General features: G+C 38.9%; 1 protein-coding gene across 11 annotated transcripts in view; it reads right to left on the minus strand.

Moving 5' to 3' along the window:
- BLTP1 (bridge-like lipid transfer protein family member 1) overlaps positions 1–24,078 on the minus strand; it is a 108,557-nt gene extending 84,479 nt beyond the window's left edge. For 5 of the 11 annotated variants that reach the window (XM_031596854.2, XM_031596851.2, XM_031596856.2 and 2 more), the window contains exons 1-9: positions 23,944–24,077; positions 15,696–15,825; positions 12,110–12,226; positions 10,232–10,310; positions 9,521–9,585; positions 5,806–5,992; positions 4,681–4,762; positions 3,884–4,077; positions 224–303 (exon numbers count right to left, since the gene is read on the minus strand). In XM_031596854.2, the coding sequence (XP_031452714.2) occupies positions 224–303; positions 3,884–4,077; positions 4,681–4,762; positions 5,806–5,992; positions 9,521–9,585; positions 10,232–10,310; positions 12,110–12,226; positions 15,696–15,792 (901 nt within the window). In that variant the 5' untranslated portion in view covers positions 15,793–15,825; positions 23,944–24,077. Of the gene's footprint in view, positions 1–223; positions 304–3,883; positions 4,078–4,680; positions 4,763–5,805; positions 5,993–9,520; positions 9,586–10,231; positions 10,311–12,109; positions 12,227–15,695; positions 15,826–23,943 lie in introns of all 11 variants that reach the window. The other 6 variants (XM_031596852.2, XM_031596858.2, XM_031596853.2 and 3 more) reach the window with 2 other exon arrangements.
- Positions 24,079–24,553: the final 475 nt, after the last annotated feature.

Consider the following 24,553-nt stretch of genomic DNA (forward strand, 5'->3'; position numbering starts at 1 on the left):
TATTCATCAACTCTTTCCAATTTGTTTCTGTGGCATTTGGGGGGATTTTTTTTTTTAATTTTTCAGAAATAAGGGTGTGACTCTACTACTTAAGAATGCCTTTATTCCCACTTCAAAATATTATATTTTTCCAGCATGAAAATAAATTATCTAACAATCCCAGACAATTAAAAATACAATCAACATTTCCATCCCTTAAAACTTGATATTTAACACAAGGTACCTGGTTCATCCATATAATAATAGATGTCAACATCATTGGACTGCATTACCACAAATCCTTCACCCATCAGCCTCGGTGGTCTGAAATGGAAAAAAAAGTGTAAAGATGTGTTAAGCAGAATGAAAGAGTAACATAGGTCAGATTCACTCATAGCTTACAAATAGTATGTACTAAAGAATCATCAATAACACTCTATCAAGCAAGCCGTTCTAAAGAAGTATTGTACTGAAGATATCTGTTTAAGCCTCCCACAGATTAGTGCAAAACTCCAGGGTTTTCCATTTCAGAGGAATTGCAGGCAGTTGCATATCTCAGTAAGGTCAATGAAAACCCTCCCATTTGAAGATTCCAAAAGTATTGGACCTTGAACAAACCAAATGCCAGTTCTAACCCATAAGCAACATCTTATACTCCTGGAAAAGTCTGCAGATGCCAAGAGATCATAAAACATACTGAAAAGAAAGCTCATCATAAATTTACAGAGAACAGAAGAGGATATGCTTTGTGTAGTTCCTCAATATCCACACAGCAAGTACAAGCACTAATACAGTTTTGTCCACATTTAAGCAGGTTGAAGAAAAGCCAGTTCTGAGCAGGAAACCACATGGATACATTAAAACCCATTTCCAGAAGTCCCTTAAGTGCAATTTGCTGTTATTGTTTGACCTTTGATGCCCATTAAGTTTTTGCTGAACAAAGAGACCTGCAGCGCTGGAAATACGCTGTAAGGGGCATCTGACCAAGAAGGTTTTGTGGGAAAAACTCCAGCTTGATGCAGTCTGAAGACAGCAGCTCCATTTGTCTATACCATGGCTGCTGGCAGCTCAACTTCATATTGACCATAAGAGCCAGAGGCCATTTCATCTACTGCCCTTTGGTCCCATGACATTACAAGCAGGGCAGGGGGAACACATGGAGGGATCCAGGCACATGCACACACGAGGCACACACCACACTTCTGTCCCAATCTTGTTTGTTCTGAAGTGAAAAGCACAGGTTAATACTTCAAACAGTCTTGTTCCCTCCTTACCATGCTGTGCTTCTTAGTCTATCTTCTACCTAAAGCTAAACATGCTTAAGAAAATAAGCAAGGAATGCTCTGGTCTTGTCTCCCTTTATCAAAAGCAGAAGTCTTATTGCTAGGCAGTGTCAACCCTGAATTGCAGAAACTATTTGATCATTACATCATTACTTCTATATAAAATAGCTAAAGGCATTAGTTATCTCACACACTAAGATACAAGCTTCCTCTTGGCACAAAGACATTTCTCACGTGTCACACCTACTGAAGTTCTACTTTCAATGCTTCTTCTCTATCAAGAATTCCTTTCTCCTTGTCCTACATCATGTTCTTTCACCTGCTAATAATTTCTTACTAAAATAGCACTCTGAACCAGAGGGACCAGCCGTCTTCAGCTCTTCAGTAATTAGACCATGAGTTTAAAAAAAAAAAAACAAAAAACAACAAAAACACTAAAAGCAAGCCTTCTTCTTGCTTAATAATGTTTCACTTGAAAGAATCTAAATACAAAATACATGCAACATTTCTCCTAACACTCATCATTTGTTTACATTATCTCACATTAATTTATAATTGTAACCATTGTATTTTCACAAGAGATGTCTTTTCCACTTTTCAGCCACTTCTGTATGTTTGCACTTCTTAGTAGAAGAAAATCCAAAAATACATGGTGTAAGACTAATGGGGTAGAAGCATGCTGCTTATTGCACTGCACTTCATTTCAAACACAGTAAAGCTTGGAATATATGAGAAGCAGCAGACGAAGAGCCCATGTGCTGCCAGTCCTTCATAAGCAACTTAGTGGGAAATTTCAGATCAATTTTACTTTGAGAGTAATAGCAGCAGTGAAAGATGAAATACTTCCTATTCACTTTAATTTTCCAATTATTTCTTCTTTCTGTCTAAAATTGAATTGGCCTCCCTAGTGAGATGCAAATAGAGTAGGATCTGAAATAAAAAAATTATTTAGCAGTTTCTGAATAGAAGTAGGAAGAAAAGTACTTAGATATATTTAAACAGCAGTTCATGGAGAGAGCTCAGATCATTCTGCTAACACCCCAATACACACACTTGAGCCACTGCATCTGAAAAGTGCATCTCTGTACAAGTAGGCTAAGCAGGTAGCATCAGCTTCTCCAACTGAGTATACCACCAACAGGGCTTCAAAAGGAGGGCTTCTCCTAGCACTTTTCTTTTTTTTTTTTTTTTTTTTTTTTTTTTTTTTTTCTAAATCCTTGGTTTTGGAGAGTTTACTTGCAAAAAAAAGTGATGGAGGTGTTGAGGAGTCTGTATGTTTGATGTTTGCATGGATTAGTCAGTCTGTTACAAATTTAATCATCACTTTATTGTTTTCTATTCATACACTGCCTGAATGTTAAGACACACCGCTTAATGTTTAAGCCAAAAAAGCATAAGAGGGCAGGCTCTCAAGATTCAAAAGCACTCCCATTTTGCAGTGAACTGGGTCATTTATTGAATCTGCGCAGTAAATTAGGGCACATGTTTTCTGCACACATGCTATCCTTCAGCTATCAGGAGCTGCACGGCAACTGCATAAAAGGAAAGCACTTTGCGGAAGCAGGAATAAAAAGCTAATAGTTCCAGTATCTTAATCCTATTTTGTTTTAATCTCGTTAGCTTGCTTTCAATATTAATTGAAGAAGTTTCCTTTGTCGTCATGTTCAAACATCAAGATATTCTGTATACACCCACAGAGTGCAATCTGAAGTTGAAAATACATAGAGGCACTTTATATAGGTGGCAGTATCTGGCTGATATAAAGCTGATTAAGGTACAGACTAATGAAGTAAAGTTTATTTCCAAGTATAGTAATTCATTCTCTGGATACGATTGCTTAGGAGCTATATGGATTGATATTATCATTAAACATAAAATCATATGTGCAGTTGTCCAAGGATATCATGTATTACTTTTGTTGAGCAAATAATGCCTGTAACTCAAATAATGACTGAAATTCTTCAGCTTTGTCCAAATTATCTGTTGACTATACAGCACTGCAAGCACTGAATAACATAATGCAGAAAAACTCTGGCTATGAGATTCATACCATAGCAATAGGTTTTCATGTAGTATGCACATAAATGTCTAGTTGGTTGAAGTGCAATAAAACCTGAACCCTGGTAACAATTCTTTTCATGCAAGCAACCTATTTTTTTTCTTTGCCTTAGTATCTTCCAGTTTGTTAAAGCTGCATAATCCTGGCTGTCTAGAAGAAGAACACACAGAGGTAGAAGGATCTGCCTTCAGAAGATAGCACAATTTGTTCTACATCAGATACCATGCACCTTTTCCCTGCTTTTGTTTTTAAATTTCTTAAAAATGTTTTCCAAACGATATGCAAACTATATCTACGGAACAAAACGTCTCAACTACTGCATTTATCTTAAAGCAGAATACCTTAAAAAAACATCTAGAACAAGATAGAAAAACGGTACTTTTCCCCATAAATGAAATTGTTTCAATGTTTCAAATTTAAAAATTTCAGTGTGGTAGAAATGCCAATCATCTCAACACATTAAGAGAAGTCACAGAAACACATTCAATTTTCTTTACTTGATTTTCTTATAATAAATTCAGAAATAATAAAGAATCTTAACAAAAACTTCAACAGAACTTACTCATCATTTTGAAGACCAACATATCTTGGACTTGGAACCAGCATGACTCTAACATTCTCCAATTTTCCTTTCACAATATGCATAAACTGATCAAGGTGGCTGGAAGGTGGCTTTGTGGTATATGTCAAAAAAGCATCATCGAAGTTAATGCAAAGTGTTTGTGGTTGATAATGATTCCCAAATGCCAAGCGACCCTAAATTAAGAAGATAACCAGTTACTTCTAATGCACTGCTTTTTCACGTATATTTATTTATAATTCACCCGTAATAATACAGTTTAACCATTCCTAAGTAAATAAAGTCTGGATATCTGAACCTTAGCCATAATCTGTGCATAAGTAAAATTTTACCTTGCACATTCAAACTCCAAACGTTTTATTTCCTATTACAACAATAACAGTTTCTCTGTTTTTTTGTGAAACAGCAGTAGCTTTTAAACAGTCTTTCAAATATCCCTAGTAAAAGATGCACAGAAACAAAAATTAATAATAAAAATGCGTAACTCCCATTACCTAGCTTAATTATTTTGTTGACATTTTTTAAATCATTACTAGCCTAAGAAACACATTATTTCCCAAAATGGAAAATATAACTTTGTTTCTATGCGTGCCAGCAAGATCTATGACTGTGTAAGGAAAGTGGTGGTGGGGGGTGGTGATGTCATTCCAAAACTTACACAAAGCATGAAGGAAAACAAAAAAATAAAAAAGAACATTCAAGAAAATTGAGTTGCAAATCTATTTTTTATGCATGTACTACTAAATAATTTCATTAGCAGGGACATTTTTCCCACTTACCGTGCTCACATTGACTTTAATAACAGGAATGAGTGATCTCCATGAAGAAGAAGGGTCTTGAGATTCTGTTTTTACTTTTACACTGTGGAAAAAAACGGTTTTTTATTCAGTCTTTTCTGCGGATAAACTAACCAAGCTTTTATTCTAGGGATCTTTAATACACAGCTCTTTGAAAACACTTCTCCCCACAAGGGTACCTCCTCTAAGAAACCTGCTAGCAGCATACTGCAGACTCCACCAGAGCCTGGAAGAGTAACATGAAGCTTGTACACCTAGACCTCAGGTGTTGGTGTACTGTGAGCTCACACAGGCAGAAAACAAGAAAACAAGTACATCGTCCTTGAGGAACTTGGGTTTTTTTCCAAATATGCTTCAAATAATCCTTTTAAGTCTTTGATGCGTGACCTGTCACTTAGCAAAGGCAGAAGTCCTTCATGCATGTGTAAACAAGAAAATACGAAGAGACTGGTTTGGAGGTGCAGCCCCTACAAAGACTCAGCACTGTCACAGCACACTGCAAGCAGCCCACTACATACTTTAGGCCTACAGTTGAATACATAACACCACTACAAATAAGTTAAGTTATGCAGAAAAACTCTCTCTATGCCCACACCTTGTTTTATAGAGTACCCAAAAAGAGGAATGAAATAGTTAAGGTTTGTGTAACTACACACAGACACATACCACTAAAAAAGAAATCCATTCAAAAAATCACTCAGTGTAAGACTCAAAAACCAGTATGCCCTCCCAGCATTACACAGATCCTCACATTCAATATCTTGTGGGATTACTAATTCTACTGAGCAACACTGTTACTATTCTGCAAGCATAATCCTTTTCAACACATCCTCCCTTTCCACAGTGCTTCAAATAGATTTTTCAACCCATCTCTGATCATTAAACAAGGGGTATTTGGTTTGTTTGGCCATTTTTAAAAATTATTGTAGTGGGAAGACTGAGGAAAGGAAAAAGATTTAAACTGTCATGCTTGTCAGTGCAATTTCTCACTCTACTGTGCTTCAGCCATTTGGCCTTCAGAGCTTACGTTAAGAAAACATTACCCAATTAGTTCAGCACTTCATAGAACAAAGCATCAACAAAACAGCAAAATGAATAATAATTTACCTTTCAAGATTGGTATGTGTTCTCTGCCTTCCATTCACTTGTGCTTTTTCATCATCTTTCTTGGTCGGAATTATTGTGGGATCCAAGCCAAATAGCTCTTGAAGTTGTCCATAAAGCTCAGAACGGTTGTACACATGAAATTCAAAGTCATTCACCATAATATACAGTCTTGTTTCTGCCTTTGGATCTAAATGAAGAGTAGGAAAAAATTCTTCATTCCATCTCAACATCCCCTTGCAATATTCAGTTTTAAAGATGTACAGACTTTGCTAAAACAATCTTCATGGTAGTGAACAGCTGCTGAACTACATATGAAGAAGCAGTAAAACCCGCACAAAATAATTATGCCGTTTCAAGCAAATCAGTGAAACTTGGCAAATATAATAGTTGCATACAAAACATAAAATCTGAAGGCATTTTCACCCTCAGGTCAAAATGCAAAAATAAACCCAGAAAGGAGCTGAACAGAACAGTAAATGCAGGTTATTTGATCTCATATATAAAAACAAATCGAAAACAAACAAAAAAATCACTCGCAGCATTAAATCCTCACTGCTGAACTCTCCTTTTAGCAGTACTCAATACCAATTCGATCCCAAAAACTGAAAGACTTCCTAACAAAGCTCAGCAGTACAAAAGGTCTAAATTGAAAAGAAGCTTTCTTTTATTTAGAAACAGAAAGCAAAAGCACATAGAACTAGGAAGCAGTATATTTTGTGCAATCAGTCAACATTTTCACAAATTTAAAATGTTAACTGCAGTATCAGCTTGGCTCTTTAATACTTAGAAGTAAGTTTAACATCTGCCACTTGCACGCAGAGATTTTTGTGACATACTTTGACATACTTTTGCCTTAGTGTGGCCTAGTTATGTAGTTCATGTGAGGAAAAAGCTCTCACAATTTCCCCCTAATTACCCAGTTGAAAGAATGCCCATTACACATTTACTCAAGAGACCTGAGCTGCTCTAAAATCTGATCTGGTCTTTGTAAGTCAAACATACCTAAGAAAACAGAAGCATTAATGGTTATTACAGCATTCACATGAAACTGAAGGTGATATTTCCCACAAGACACTAGAAACGAAGAAGTCAGAGCTAACACTGCTGCTGTGGTCGGTGTCTAGAGGAGACACACTGCAGTCCATAGTGTATGTGCCAAGAGCTAAAGCTTAGAGACACTGACTTCATTAAATGCATTCTCTTCACTAATAAAACATATCTGCACCCTTATGTTACGTATCAACACAACAAACTGCCCCAATAAGAGCAATCCATCCTTTGCTTTAGTAACATGAGGGAAAAGCACCTCTTGGTCTGGCAAATACGGGGGTAGCAGTGGATTTTGTCTACCTAGACTTCACTAAGGCCTTGGACATTGTCTCCCATAACGCCCTTGGTGACAAGCTGTTGAGACATAGCCTGGATGAGCAGACAAAAATGTAGGCTGAAAACTGCCAAAATGGTTGGACCCAGAGTATGATAATCAGTTGTGAGAAGATTACTTGGAGGCCAATAACCATCAGAGAGCACGGGGGCAAATACTAGGTCCAGTCCTGTTTAACATCATTAGCAATCCGGATCAGCAGGTCATGCTGCCATCCAGAGGAACCTCAACAAGAAATGAAGAGAAACGGGGCAACAGGAACCTCATGAAGCTCCACACGGGGAAGTGTAAGGTCAGACATCTGGGGACAAATGATCCCAAATATATTGGTGTATGTTGGGAGCTAGTCAGCTGAAAAGCCTTAGTGAAAGCTCCAAGTACTTCATGATCCTTCACTAGCCTTGCCTTAATAAAAAAAATAAGAAAACATCTTCTAACATCCTTAAATACGTCAGCATAAAAATACAATGAGGTCCCATCAAATCTATAATAACAAGACTTTAAGTCAATCATTGCTATTAACAACTAATTCCCATTCCTGTTTCATGCAATTGTTAGAACTACCCAATGTTCTGTTGTAGAACAGTTGTAAACAAGACCAACAAAACACACACACACACACACACACAAAAAGCCCAATATAAAAACACAAACTAATCATTAATGCTTATATCTAAGCTTTCAAGAGATGTAGACTTTTCAGGCAAAAATTTTAAAAGACTTCAAGTTTGTGTTTTTGTAAGAATACAGTGGGGTTTCAAAATGTTTATTAGCCCAGATTCAGACTATGCATTTTCCTGTAGGAATGTTTCACCTCTTAGCCTTAACGATGTGGTTTAGTATTTAGGCTTTGATTAAGTAGATTAAAAAGTATTGGAAAGAATATATTTCAATAGGCTAAGAGTCACCAATGATTTTAATTTTCCATTTAAAAATAAAATAATCTCTGCTAAGCAGTTACAATGTAAAATAAGTGAGGTTATTTTTCCTAGGAGGAAGAGTATTTCTTTAAGAGAGTAATTTTTTTTGTTGTCAAACACATAGACCTCTGACCTTCTCAATTACTTGGAATATTTGTCTGCTAATTAGGCAGTCTTAAGTACCAGCAGTAATGATTAAAGCATTCAAAAACTGACAAGCAAAAATACCACCAAAGACAGGCAGTAAGAACAGCTGTGTCTAAGTTCAATTTATTTTCCATTCTTTGAGCCACTAGAGAAATACATTCTAACATTCAGACGAAAAAAATTCTATGAATACCTGTTGTACAGTAACCTGTAGTTACAAGAACATAATTAACTTGAAGGGTTAGTTCTACTTTCTGAATTACTCATCCTACAGTATAAAGAACTTGAATCATGCATCTTATCATGCAAATTATGCCTCAATTAAAAAGAAAGTGAGCAACTTGCTCTAATTTATATCAGTATTTTGAAAGGTGTCTCTAATTTACTTGCATAACATGCACACACTACTCTTATCACTGTTGAGCTGGTACTGAATAAGCAACAGCTGTACAAACTTCCTGGCAAATCTAAGAGGCTTGAATTTGCACCATCAGAGGCCACTTCCAAAGCAGAGAGGCAGAGGGGGAGAAAAGCCCTCCAAAGTTCAGTTATCTTCTCAATTAATGCCTTCCTCAGTGATATACAAATGCTATTTCTGTACCTCCTTGAACTAGCAATAGAAATATGATGCTTCAAAAGTCAAGGGAGGCAGCACTTGAGACATCCATCCAACTAGATTCTAATCCTATAAACATCTAAGAACACGTCACAGGGTTGTTTGTGTTTTCTCAAAGTGTATTCTGCAGGTAGAATCAATCTCTTCTACTCAGCGTTATTCCTCCCTCTTCACTTGTGGACAAGAAAGTAAAATAAATGTGTTTTTCCTCACTTTCTTACTTCTATGACCACAGATATCAGCAAGACAAGTTATCAACTACGGAGCATCCCTTATTGTAATATTTTACTAAAATACTGACACAATAGCAAATCTTGAAAACTAAAATCAGTTCAGAACAACAGTCTCTATTTATCATGGTTATAAACCTCAGTATAGAGTCAATTATGCTCAGACTGCAGCTAATGAAGGCTACTATTAAGATTAATCATGTTTGTCTTGAGAAGGTTGAGTCCTTGATTATAAATCCTGTATTTATTTTATTGTGTTAATATCAACGAACCAGCTTAAAGAACTTCCTGATGTTTCAACATAGTGCAGGACATATTAACAAATCAACAACTTGCATGCAATTGTGCAAAGGAAGTACTTTTATGAAGACAATATGTAAACTGAACTTAAAGTTGGAAGCCTTTCTGAGATGCTCACCATGCTGCTTCTGTTTAGGGTTGTACATCTTCCACCAGCGAAATATGATAAATCCATCTTGGATTCTAAATTAAAGTAGATAAAACAGGAATTAAAAGATTAATCATCCAAAATTCTTTCAGCAGCTTCTTGACATGCTGCCTTATGCACTGCAGAGATTTGCAGTTTCAATAGTGAACAAGCAATATTAAAGGATAAAGAAATTAATGTTCACAGTATAATATTACACAATTACCCTATTAGTTGAACTTGTACAGAAAACTCTACAGCCACTGTCTACTGAATATTTTCCAACTTTCATGATTAGAAAAAAACATTACGAACTATTCAGTAGTTTGCAGTTCATGAAACCAATTATTCTCAGTTCCAATATTAAGGCAAACTACTTGGCCAAAATGAATCTTCAAGACATAAGAGCTGAAGCGTGAAGTGAAAAGACATTATTAAAAAATAATTTTCTTCAAACTCTAGAATACTTTCATTTACAAATATTAAGGACAACTAGAATCTTATCCAGCACACTGTTTCAGCTGATAATGCTCAAATAGAAGATCACCAAACAACACGTCTATCTCTGTCAAAATACTATCACCAAAAGAGTCTGTTTATTTTTAAAATTTATAAATATCCATATTACTCACTGGTAAAATAGCATTTTCATGACAATACTTAGACATACATTAGAACAATGACTCCCTTGGAAATCTGTACCTGATAGACATGTCTTCTGTGATGAAATAGATTTCGCGAACCATGACTTTTCCAGACAGCACAGAGAACGAAAAGGAACCTAACGTGAAAGAGATTACAAGCATTAGCCTCAACTTGTTGACACTTTATATTCTGTACGAGAAAAATGCAGTGTTCAATTATCTGAATTGTGTTTGCTTGGTATCTCAAGCCTTCCCTTCAAAAAGGCATCAACTTTCAGTGGAGAAGGGAATTCAGCAGTTCAGAATATATATGACAAAAAAGTACACAGCTCTAACAGCTGCCAGGTTTGGCACCATCCACGAATACAACAGACCACCAAGGAGACATCAGTCACTCGGGGATGCCTACATGCCTTGAAAAGCTTAGGAGACAATTTAAGGAAGATATTTTGAACATTTTTAGTATGAAGCCACTGGATGCAAGACAGGGAAACAAAGATTCTTGCCTGAAGAATTTTTCGTATTTAAAATGGCTATCAAGTTTTCAGTGCAATTGTAGTGACAAATTGTGTTTACAGCAGAAAAGGATTAATAAATACAAAAAAGACCAGAAGGCAAAGCAATAGCCTATATTTTTCCTAATGCTTTTCACTCCAGTCACACATAGTTAAGTAAACCATGACTTTTTAAAACAAAACAAAAAAAACAACAAAAAACTCCGTTACATTAATAGATTGAAGGTAAGCTGTTAATCATGGGAATTTAATGTTATGTTATTCCTTCAGATTAAGTTCATGAAGAACACCATATTTTGCCAGCTATCTTTACTTAATAGTAATTTCACACATAAATTTTAATAAATTCTTATAGCAGTCGGTAAGATTTTCTGTACCGCTGTTAAAAAAACCCAGATTTGAAAATGGTTCAGATTACAGTTCTTAAAGTCTTGAGATAGCCTCTGTGGCAGATGGGTATGTGTAAGGCTGTTTTCTCTCATTTCATTTTCAATTTTCATAATATTTATGATCAATAGCTGTATTAAAAGTCCACAACTAAAGTATCATTCCAGAAAGCAAAGAGAGAAAGGCATGGAAGAAAAAATGAAAGGAAGTTAAAAGTGCAATAAGAGTGAGGTTGTGGGCTACAGCCCTTTGTCTCAGAATCAGATATTTCTGAAATGTGGGTGAGTGCCCAAGTGATTTGTACTGACCTTATTCAAAAGTATTTTAAATTTTATTTATTTATTTAAGTTAATGGATTTTGATGGGAATGTTCTAGCTAGCATAAACTCAAGATACGGTGTTCTTAGTACAGATTAATATCATTAGTTGTTCTGATAGTTTCTTCAGAAAGCAAGGACACTGCTATAACAAGGAGTCAAGGCTTGAGCGCGCTTCGTCAAGCCCCCCTAGCAGCTGCTACCCATGCTTCAGATGCTGTACAACCACCCCTAGAGAAATAGGACAGCAGAAAACTGTTGCCCCTTAAAATCAAACTAGCAGGCTAATTCAAGCAGATCCTGGGCTCATGCCAGCCTGTTCCTTTCAGAGAAACTGATTATTATGGTTTGAAAAAGGTAATACAAAATGTACAGATTTTATGTACGTAAAAGTGTAAAAACTAAAACAGAGAATAAAACTTCATCAAGTGAATGTTAATATAAAATAAGAAGTCCATGAACAATTAGGTGTTTCTCACAGAACGGCTCAAGTTGGAATGGACCTTACGGGAGGCTCAAATTCCGACCCCCTGCCATGGGGTTTCTACCTATACTTAAAGCACAATATTGAACTTTAGAAAAAAAAAAACATTAAATCCATGCTGATCCTTAACATGGGAATGCTTTGATTTTAGTTACAGCTGGTTTTTAGCAAATCAAAGTATAATAAAAAGCAGTAAATGAACACGCAACAGCATTAATGTAATCATAACTTACCAATATGGATGTAGCCATGTTTATACAGTCTGTTAAGAACCAATGTTAGGATCAGTCCAATGTTCCGGGAATTATAGTAAGTTAGGTAGATAATCCATCCACAAGACAATATTGTCGCTGTTGAAAGATTAAATGAATTAAACTATTTTTAAAGTATACTGACCTGGATAAAAGCCTTACCTATTAAGACTATAAAACTCTTACCTATTAAAACTATAAAGCATAATGTTCTTCCTACAATTCAGAAAAAAATAAATTGATATTGATGGAACATTTAGATGGGTGTTTCCAGAGGAAAGGTGTAAAAAGGGGAAAAATAGGGAAATAGGAAGTTCAGAAAAGCATAGATTCTTCATTGCTCTTCCATTACCTAGTTTGAAAAACTGGCCTATTGAGGGTCTGCTACAGGAACAAGATATTTCACTATCATTTCTTGTCATCCAATAAGTTAAATTTCATAGATCAAATACTAACTGGCATTATTCCACACAATCACTTATTTTAAGATTTTCAAAACGACCCACAGAAGCCATACTATGGTCCTTCTCCAGACCATGAACTCTAACTTAAATTTCCTGAACACTGAAAATTTTACCATCAAATCCAAAATTATTTCCTAAGTTCTTGTAGCCTGAGAAAAATAGACTAGTCTTCATCTTAGCAGAAAGCTGGCAACAGTTCAAACATGAACTGTGACAGGAGGTTAAAAAAAAAAAAAAAAAAGAAACAGCAGTCAAGTGAAAAACATGTTAAAATAAAAAAAAAAGAAAAGAACAGAATTAGGTCTGTTAATCCCCAAAGTAATTTTTACTTTAGTTGATTAAGAGCTGGTAACCTATTTCTAACTCCGAGGGTTCTCAAAGATTCCAGAAGGACAAACCCAAAAGGAATGCAGCTGCCAGAGAACAAACTACTTCTAACTTGCACTTGATAATTACCAATCTCCTTCATCTGAAGCAGAGTAGCAAAACGAGCAATACTTGCGTTTAAAGTACCTCTATTAATTACACTAACTGACCTTTATAACAGAAGTTTTCCACTTGTATGTACTTCATATTTAACACAGATTCATTGTTCTTTTTATGGGAAAACTGAAGTGCAAAAAAACATGTGGGTGTGCCTTCACTCTGAAGAGACTTCAGGTGGTTAACAAAAAAGATTTAGAAAAACACCTCTAATTTTTTGCAACTGGATGCTCCACTACTTTGTAACAATTCCTGTGCTTTGTTGAACAATGAGGAAAAGACAGAAGACTTGTATGACTTTGTCTTTTCCTTACTGGAAGATGGATCCAATATGACCAAAACTCAAGTAGCTCATATACCCAGGCAAGTAAGCTGCTTGATATACAGAGCAAGTTGAATCTCAGATTTTGCACAGATGCTTGCATGAAAACATGGAATGAAGGGTTAAAACTAAATTACTGAAAAGAAACTACTGTTGGCATTCAGTGAAGGCATACACTCCGTATAGCATTTACCTCACCTTGCTTTTAAACGAGTAAGCTGCTCACTGCTGCTCCTTTAGCAGTACAGGGAGAAAGATGGCATGACTCACACTCAAGAGGGTCTCATTCCAGTCATAAAATTTAATTTGAGATTAAAGTTCAACTAGACACTTAAACTAAAGCCAAGAATGTCAAGTTGACATTCTGGAAAAAAATAAATAAATAAATTAAAATCAGTAAACTAATAGAGTTTCCAGGTGCTATGGTCCTAATCCACAGTCTTTACCACCAGCCTCACACCTGCTCCGGACTTTACCCCCTTTCTTTCCTCGCAACAAATTTGGTCTCTGCTACTAAATGACAGACCCTATAAACTTCGCTATTCTCATCATTATATTCCTTTATTTTAAAAGCCTCTTTGCTTAAGTTACATTTTGGAAATTACATCTGGAACATCTTACTTTTTAAAAAAAAATTATTCTAGAACTGTGCAACAACTCTTTGAAGAACATGTTCATTTCTAGAATTTATCACCTCTTTTACTGTTTCAGGATTCAAGTGAAGATATATTACTGACATCTTTTTCTGTTCTGTTGTAACAAGATGCCATGGGTCAGCATATAAAAACAGAGGATGGCTGTTTGCAGCTGGGTTGGTTAATAAACATTACTTTAATATCTTTGCATCCAAACCTCATACAAACAGGAGGCTACCAGGATTTTGTTTCTGTCATTGCTTTCAGAATACTAGGCAGCTTCTTAGAAATTAAGAGATCAGCAGCCCCCCAAAAGTATATAATTGCACACAGGTCTATCTGGCCTTAGAAAAAGGGAGCAGACTAGACAATTTCTTGAAATTTCACACACTCTTCTTTGAAACATACAAACAGTAAGAAAGCTAAACAAAGCTTTTGGTTTAATTTGTAGTTGATGTACAGAATTGTTTATATTCTACATATTTCCCAAGTAGTATTACTAGAATAGTTTGCTTTATGAATCCACTGTGAAGAGTGAAAAATAAGAGAAAGAAAACATTCTGCTGACTGCCATTGACATTTCTATACTAGGTGAACAACCTGAGCTTATCTAGGTTTCATTCAAAGGTTCTGGAGACAAATTTTACAAATCAGTTCCACATCCATCTCTTGTTTTATCATAAGCAACTGTCAGCATGCTGTCTTCTGCTATTTTCATCTTGATTACACTTAAAATTTTATACTGGGTGAAACTTTCCACTTCAGCGTATTAAAAGAGAAATGATTAATGTTCAGAAGGCATCCTCAGCTAATCTGCCTATGTCCAAGTCATTCAACTGGGTCTACTGAAAGATAATTCCAGTGCATCAATAGCCAACAGATACACTTCCAATTCTCAAAAGTCAAAAAAGGAAAGCTATCTTTCCCTCTGCTGCTTTTCGCTACAGGTCCAAAAATAAGGGCTGAAAAGATGGTAGTATCTGCCTCTGGAGAAGTTCAGATTCATCCTACACATCTAGTATTCACATCCTGATCTGAGTACAGCTCATTATTCTGCTCTCTCTACCCACTCTCTCATAGATTCAGAAAATAAGAGTAGCTACACACAAATATAAAAACAATAGCAGAAGTGTAATGAAGACTAACATACCTAAGTCAGGAACTTTAAAAACAAAAAACAAAAACCAAAATCTACAATTGAGTACGTGATGCTTCAATGCTTACTGTGACAAGCAATTTAGTCTAAAAGTTACTTCATTAAGCACAAGAGTCTTTATATCTTTATTCAAACTATGTATACTGTATCAAATAGCAGCTATGTACATATTTGTGCTACAACATTAATCTCATTATTGTGTTACAGATTATCAACAGCTTAATCTGGTGTTAGAGAAAACTTATTTTGTGGACAGGAATTCTCACTGAGCTCTTATTTTCCAGCACTTGTTGAGCACTGTGCACGGGGCACACTGGATTCAGTTTCCATACGTCTCAGCAGGATGATGCTGTACATCACTTAATAGTCATATGACAAGTAAGTATCTATTTTCAATGTTTTGATGTCTTTTGGCCAAATACCAACATTTTGAGAAGCGTGTTTAAAAGTATACCAAAAAAACCCACCCAACCAACCATTTAACCATAACAACATAAATTCACCTTACCTACTAGCAGCCAAACAACATTGGAGTCATGTTCTGTTAAGAAGTCTTCCAACTGTGTGATACTTGGGACAAAGCTATCATTTTTTCTTTGATCCATTGCTAAATTGTTTTTGTGCCAGCACCTATAGAACTGAAGGGGAAGCAAAAAAAAAAAAAAAAAAAAAAGTTCTAAGTACATTACACTGTGGAGAAGACTAAGTACCTGCCATGTTAAACAGTCCCTAACGGCCCGCTTCACACAAACATGAATTTGCTTTATTCCTTCAGTGCCATCTTTGTGAAATCCTTCTTCTTCTCTAGATCAGAAACACAGAGCAGAAGACTGCTGTCTGTCTGCTGAAACAGTTTCCAGACAGGTGCCTACCTAAACCAGATTACAGATCAACAAGATCCCAGACTATGCTCTCTAAATTTAGTAGCCTGACTGCCCCTACAGCACATAATAGAAACAAGTTTGTATAACTCTTGTACCACAGCACTGTCAAACAGCAACAGAACATACAAATAAAGTAGGACTGTGTTAAGCATTTAAACATTCTAACAACCTACCAAGACAATGCACACACTTGATATTCACTCAGTAGAAATTTGCTCAGTAATACTTTCCTTCCAGGGCGGCAGCAGTTGCAGCTTATTTCAAGGGAATTACTCTCAGTCATGACTCCCCAGTAACTCCTGTAGTTCGTACTTACTTTTATATGCAGAACGGAAACCAGATTATTAGAAAACAAAAAGGATATGTGCTATTTCTGGAAGAGATGAACCACTCTCTAAAAGCTATTTTAGTTCAAATTTCTATTCACGTACTCATGCATTTTATCAACTTATTCCTGATTTTTCTGGGCGACACAGGAAAAAAAAGAAGGCAGTTCCCAGTACCAGCAAAGAAGTCATAGCCCAGGACAACAATTCACAAGTTCAGTTTTCAGCTCCTGAGCAAACGGAGACCAACTGAAGCATTTGCTTACTGATTGTTTCCTTCAATAACTAAGCAGGGAAAGCTGATTTCCTTCTATATATAAGAAAGAAGTACGTGTTTATGCCAGAATATGGATGCATCAGGTTGTTTATGGGTACCTGTACAAGCCCAAAGGTTGAAAGCTGAGCTTGATATAAGGCTTTCATTCCTCTTGTGAGCAGCATTAAGCCAACATCTAATCCAGAAAAGCAATAGGTTTTACCACTTGTCCTGAGGAGGCATCAAAGAAGTACAACTACCTCCTCTGAGAAGCAGAGGCCACACAGATCTCTAACCACATATCCTCTCCCTGGGCAAGTACATATGCAACCACGTGTATGCAAAAATTCAGGTGGAGATGAAGACCAATTCAGCACATGATTGCACAGAGGTATCAGTACTCTGCCTACAGAGCTCTACACAGCTCTGCCTACAGCTCAAGGCAGCTGCCATTTGGCATCCTACAAACACTGCACTGTGCGCTCAGCTGGCGGTGCAGACTCTGCATCCCTGAAGAAAAGAAAGGCTCAAGGCTGCACTCCCAACAAATCAAGAGTGACCAAAACTTTCCACAGCCTATTAATCCAGCATGCCCACTAAATCCCTGCTTCACAATGGATTTGCATTAGTCACTGTAAAACCTGACTATGCAGCATTGCTGCTACACAGAGCACAGAAAACCAGTCCTTCTGATCTTATGCCTTTATTCAAGCCACCCATAAATCACCCCACAACTGGGTTATATTAATTAAGCATGATTAACAGGGAGTAGCTCAACTCAATAGCATTTGTAATCACACGGCAGTATTTTTCTTGCATTAGTTTCATTTGAAGTTCTCTCCCTTGGACATAAGCTGTCAAGTCTTCTTACAAAGAAATAATTCTTCCCTTTTTTAAACGCCCTCCAGCTCCTGGCAGCCAGTCTTGCTCTCAGTATTCAGCCTTCAAGAAAAAAAGATTTTATTTCCTGTTATGTGAAGTCTCCTACATCTTCCATCCAGAACAAAAGAACATAAGTAGCATATCATCTTTGAAAAGGCAGAAGAACTAATATTTATCCAGTCTGTCTGTGGTATCCATACCATCTCTCAGTAATATAATTTGAGAACAAAGCATGGAAGGAGAAGTTGGAAATACTTGCCTTCAACACCTTTGTTTCTCTCCTAGTTCTAAAAATACAGTACCTTGGAACTACGATCTGCTGGTGAGGAACTCTGCAGCAAGGGACCAGGGCTCAAGAAAAAACAGGGATCTCCTAGAAGTTGTTCAACGGAGCCACAAAGAAGTTAAAGGCCTGGAGCATCTCCTGCATGAGGAAAGGCTGAATAACCTGGGTCAGTTCAGCCTGGGGAAAAGAAGAGCAAGGGGGGATCTGGTAAATGTTTATAAATATCAAAAAGAAGGTGGGAGGCAAATGGATGAGGCCAGGCTCTTTCCAGTGGTGCACAGAGACAGGACAAAGACTAATGGCCTAAAACTTGAACTCAGGAAACTCCATACAAGCATGCAGAAGTTTTTCTTTACGATACAGGTGACAGAGCACTGGAACAGGCTGACAGAGCCTGACAGATTGTGGAGTCTCCCCTATGGAGATATTCAAGACCCGTCTGGACACCTAACTTGTGGGACCTACTGTAGGGTACCTGTTTTTGAAGGGGAATTGGACTCAATCATCTCTTAAGATCCCTTTAATTCCTGCGATTCTGTGATATGAGCCTATGGTCTGAAGTAAAGAACAAGTACAGCCCCACTAATAAGCACTAGCAATTTGTTTGCTATGTCTTCTGATAAGAAGGAACAGAATGGGGAGGAAAGAACATGAAAATAATATGGAAAAAACACACTGCAAAAAAGAAATTCCACCACCAGACACTGCTGGCAGGAGTGGTGACAAAGAAGCCACTAACTTAGCTGCCTTACAAACAGAGATAAGCAGAATGACTCAAAAACATTTCTTAAAAAGAGGCCCTTGTTTTAGAAAAGCCATTACAATGGCTAATTAAATCACATGATGGCACTGTGATTTGCTGTAAGACATTCACAATACCTTAATAAAAACCCCATCATAGTAGAGGATGCACTGCAGGCTGCCTTCAGGAGCCTTGGGTCTGTGAATGGCAGAAGAACTGGAGAAACACTGAACACACTGCATGGAATCAAAAGAAAATCTTTTTTTCCTCCCTTACTGCAAAAAATAACCAAATTCTACTCTTATGATCGAGACCATAGTAGAAGCACCGCCAAATAATAAGGACCATCTTAATAGACAACACTAAGCTCCCAAGAATTTTTAAGAAACTACCATTGAAATTCCTAGCAATTCAGGAAATCACACGTTTCCTAAAATACTTCCAAAGAAACAAAGCCAACAATACATGATACAGAGACAGGATACTCAAAATTATGGCCCTAAGATCGTAGCAAGACAAGTCAGAGACTGGAAGCTGTGGGATTTGATACTACCTATTCAGAGATCACATTCATCATTTTTTGTCATCACTACCCCAACCATAAGCTAGATATCCTTGGAAGTTTTCTGGATAACATTTGCAGTTCACACACAACTTAGCCCAGTAATCCTCTGTCAGATATCAGTTGCAAGTTTTGGAGCTGCACGCTGATGTATTACCACACTGACCTCATCTGAGACCCTTGAGGAGGGAGCAGCATCGTGGTGGAAGTGCTGGTGTCCAGAACAGGCAGCGCTTCATTGGATGTACGTGGATCTCCGGGGCACAGGTGCTCATTTCGATTACTAAGCAATTTCACCTATGTGGATTAGCTTAACACATCCTTGTGCACTTATATGGCAAAGGAGGACAGATGGGTGGAATGAGGATCACCAGCAGCATCAATAGGAAGTGGTGCAGTCTTTTGGGGACACATAGCAGCCACTCTCAGTGTCCAGCTGTTACATACATTCTTAAGGCCAAAGTCACATTGCAGTCCAACAAGAGTGCAGCCCAACTGCTGCACTTCGCAGGAGCACTGACCAGTATCTTGGTGTACCTGTAGTTTAAATGCGAACTCCTAGGGCACTACTGTGCAGGAGCAGTGTGCTTTCCAGAGCTCTGGGAGGCACGAGGCTGGGTGGGTAGCAACTCTTACAGCCTGCCAGCACCAGGTAGAAAATAGCAGCAAGGAAGAAAGACCCAGAAATAGACATGTACCTCTTCTGCGTTTATTTACAGCATTTTATCAAGGTGTCCACTGTCTTGTGATGCTCTCAATAAACAAAGAATGCTCCAGAACCACAACAACACACTATTTTTTTTTTAATTTAATTTAAACACATCTTTACTATTCAGTACATCACTAGTAGCTTTCATGACCGCATGCCATGTTAACACATACAAAAAGTTTATTAAGTTCCTCCTCAGAAGATGAAAGGAGAAGAGGCAGAGTCTGGGGGCACCAAAGTGGAAGAATCACAGTACTCATTGTCACAGCAGATCTGTAAGGTGTCATGCAGTCATCTGCCCACAAATGAGATGTGTGGAACACGGGCAGACAGAAAGCCAAAGTTTAGCTTGTAATGGCACACTGAAATACTGGGCTCTGCTTCCCACGAGCATGTTTAGATCCAGCTGCAGATGTGAGGCTTCCCTGTTACTTCAGACCTGTTACTCCTGGTCAGAAGGGCATTATTTGTAGGAGAAACATGCACCTAATAGACTTTAAAAAATTAATTACTTAAGTCACAAATTACTGAATTTTTCTCAGTACTAAAAAGATGTAAGTGACAGAAAAATTGAGGTAAGTAATCTTGCAGTCCTGAGGGATGCACCTCATTTCCAGCCCACATCCAGTATTCCAAACCTGATTGAACTTCCACAGCAAATACACTGTTCCTAAGAAGCCAATCTCTCAAAAGCAGCCACATCAACTATCTATAAGCATACTTCAGTTACACCAAGTCAGAACTAGATTAACCACAGCCTGACATGCTTACACTTAACCCCAAGACAAACCTCTGCTTGAACAACGTCATTTAAAAAACGTACAGAAAACACGCATAGATAAGAATTGACTCCCAAAAAGTGAGACAGAAGCCCACTCAAAAGCTGGACTGGTAAGGCAAAAACAGAAAAACACAAAAAAAGAAGCCCAAATCCAAAGGCTTTGATACTCAGATCCCTTATCACACTCTGACTTCGCCCTGGCAAGAACACCACCAAAACCCTTATTATTACTAAAATGTATGGGGGAAACAAAATAGGAATTTAAATTCACCATGGGCACTGCTTGCATTTTCACAAAAATTAAGTGCTTACTGAGTATTTGTTAACTGGAAAGAAAAGCAAAATCTGCTTTCTAAAATAAAGTGCACATTTGTTTCCTCATTATTAAAAGTTAATTTCCACTCTGAAAACACTCAACTCTCAATTTCTACAGCATTTACTGGAAGGTGGAGTTACAATTACACTCAGAACACCAGGCTGAACAACAGGAAGTAAATTCTGCTAATCTAAATGAATGTACTTAAACAACGTGCATGGATATTCATATCTGTAGTAAATAGTTCCTTAAAGAAAAGCAAGGAAAAGGCATTTTTGTGCCCTATCCATCCATTCCTTCCTCCAGGAATACCTGGTATGAAGTGAGAGCTTCAGATAACTGAATGTAAACTGAGTTTACATTCGCCCTGCAAAGTAAACAGAACTCAGGTGAACTTGCTGCAGAGGGTACAGCAAAGCTGTCAACATCTGGATGCACCTTTGGCACGCCTCACAGAACACAGAGCTGCCAACCTTGGCTCTCTCCAAACATTCCAGCTGAGTCCAGTGATTTCCAACCAGTCACCGGCCAGCTCAGGAAGCTCAGCTGTCCTGAACCAGCAAGTACAGTAAAGAGAGAGAAAGAAAAGGAAAAGTTGCTGGAGTGCTTGGACTAATGAGCAGTAAACTGTAAACAAGCTGCACCAGAGCCTCAAATAGAAACAGGTGACACACCTAGTCAGACTGCTGTGTGGATGGTACCAGCTACACCCTATTCAAACTACAGTAGCCCACATTAGTAAACAAGTTTACTTAAGAAATGAATTAAATCAGAATTGAAGAGCTCTAAGATACAAAAATCATTTTTTACAGCAGTCTACCTGATGAGATTTGCTTTATCTAGAAGGGAACTAGCTACCGCCAAAGAAGCAAATACATTAAATATTAACACTCTTGAGAGAAGCAGGAAAAAAACCAAAACAAAACAAAAATTAAGTTTAAGTGGTTTAGACATGTATCACATCCAAGAAAGTGCAGTGAAAAAGATGATTTTTAGTAGAAATCTACTGATTAGGTATCCAAAAGTGTCAGAAGTGATATATTTCTTACTTCAAACCTTTTGAAACACGGATGTTTTTGGTACTCCAAAGTTATCTTTAGAAAAAACAAAATGAAATACTGTAACAGATGACCCCCTCTGTTCTTAAACAAACAAACAAACAAACAAAAAAACAACAAACAGAAGTACAGATTTTCTTATTATTATTTATTTTAAAGTACAGGACATCAGTCACAGTACATGTGAAATTAAAGAAACTCCTGCAGTGGCAACCAACAGATAATACTCTTTGCATCACCCAACTGCTGGTTCAGCAGTGCCCAACTGAACTTTGCATGATTTTTCATTTACTTTTAAACTGGGGGATGGGAGGGAAAGCATGCCTCCCAAACTGCCCCATGGGAAAATTGTTTGGTTACTAATGTTAGCAGCTTATGGTGTTTAAAAAGGAAAAAAAAAAAAAAACAAACAACAAAACCAGAACAGAACCTTAAGGTTTGTGTAGTTCTAATGTTAAAGAAGTTCCCTTACGTACACTCTATTTAGAAAAAAAAAATACCTTCTTTGATGCAGTCTCAACTGTCTTCCTCTTTTTTAGGTCTGCACAGCAGAACTGTACCTCTGAAATATTCTATGAAATTACTTCTCATGTATTTTTTCCAAAGCATTTCCTCTAAATTTCTCCTCTGACACATTGTCAGATTATGGGGAAAAAGGGAGCAGTCTGCTAGAAATCAAAACTGAAAATGAATCTTATGACCAACTGTCACATCATCCTTCCATAAGCTAAATGCAGATGTTCAGTAGCACCTGTGCCAGCCTGCAGCCAACCCAAACGTTTTGGCACAGCAACAAGTACTATATGAAGTTATAGAATAATATCAGCTGATAGGAGAAGGCAGCATCTCAGCACAGGACAACTCCACAGCTGTCCATAAAACGAACGGTCAACTCATAGCTTATTTCCCTAACAACACAATTATGTAAAGGGACAGTTACCCAAGAGCAGCTGACGCACATTCCACATGCCAGAGTTTTCCAACAGCTTACCCAAAAAGAGTGCCCTCCTTCAACACAGAAACATAAGGTCAGAAAAACACCACTAACATCACCCAGTCTAACCGCCAACCCACCCCTGTCATGCTCCCTGACCGTGTCTCTCAGTGTCATATCTTCACTTTCCTTGAACACCTCCAGGGACAGTAACTCCACCACCTCCCTGGGCAGCCTGTGCATCCCATCACCACAATTCATGGGAAAAAATTTCTCCTAATACCCAACCTGAACCTCCACTGGTGCAACTTAAGGTCGCTCCCTCTAATCTTATCATTAATTACACAGGAGAAGAGGCTGACCCTCACCCCTTCACAACCTCCTTCCAGGAAATTGGAGTCACAAGGTCTCTCCTGAGCCTTCTCTTCTCCACACCAAAGCACTCCAGATCCCCCGGCTGTCTCCCATAAGACATGTGCTCCTGCAGAGCACACAAAAGGACGAAGGCTTCCCACAGAGAAGTGCTGGACACATGCACACTCAGCCAAGCCAACACTGTTCACCACGACCAAAATCCTCACTTGCACTGATGTGCCCACAAGCACACCTGCATGGCACACGCGCAGGCCGCACCCTGAGGCAAGAGTCCTCGCTCCAAAGCGGGACTTCAAACCCCGCTGCTGCCTATGGTTCTGCGAACATCCTCTTGGCGTGCTTTCGTGAAAGCCCCCCGTGCTTCCCAGCGGCAAACGCTCCCGGCCCAAGTGGTCACTGCACGCAGAGATGCGGAAAAGAACGCGCAACTACAACTTGTGTGGCACTCACAGCTTCGGGCAGCCCCCTCCACTGCCCCCACTGCCCCCTCCGCCCCGCTCCCGCGGCCGCCACCGCCTCGTAACGCCGCACAGGAGACGGCCCAGCCCAGGGCACCACCGGCACCGCCGCCCCGCTAGCACTGAGGCCGAGACGGCGACACTACAGCAACCCCCTCGACGCCCCGCAGCGACGCCCCGCACTTACGCCATCGCCGTCCGCGGCGGCTCCACACGGAACCCGGAAGCGGCGGCGACAGTCCGGGCCCTACCTCACCTAACGGCGGACACCGGCCCGGCCCGGCTCGGCCCGGCCCGCCCACCGCGCCGCCCGCCCGCAGCCAATCGCCTAGCGCCGCTGGTTAGCGGGGCCAATGGCAGAGAGGCGGCCCACGGAGGGGGCGGGAAGAAAGGGCGCTCCACCACCAATCGCAAGAGGCGGGCCGCGGCGTCTGAGTGCGTGCGTGTGTAAGGGCGCTCCTCTTCCCCGTGGGAAGGCGTGTTGCGCATGCGCGATTGGCGGGCGGGGCTAAAGGTGTGAGTGGGGGGCGTTGCGTGTGGTAAAGTGAGCTGCGGCGGGAGGTGCCGCCGCTGTGTGTGTGCGTGTCCCTGTGCCCGGCCTGCACTGCCCGAAGGCGCCAGGCAGAGCCCTTGGCCCAACCGTGCGGAGTCCCGCCGGGACTGGCCTTGCCTTATGTGTGTGCCCGTTGTGTTTTCTCACAGCATTCCTATCACGCTGTGCATAGCAAGAAAAATATTGTTCACGTGCCTCTGGTTCTTATCACCCGGGTCACCTTCCCGCCTAACTCCCCCGCTGC

The sequence above is a fragment of the Phasianus colchicus genome, chromosome 4 (assembly GCF_987193195.1).
Source record: "Phasianus colchicus chromosome 4, bPhaCol1.hap1.1, whole genome shotgun sequence".
NCBI classification, from domain to species: Eukaryota; Metazoa; Chordata; class Aves; order Galliformes; family Phasianidae; genus Phasianus; species Phasianus colchicus.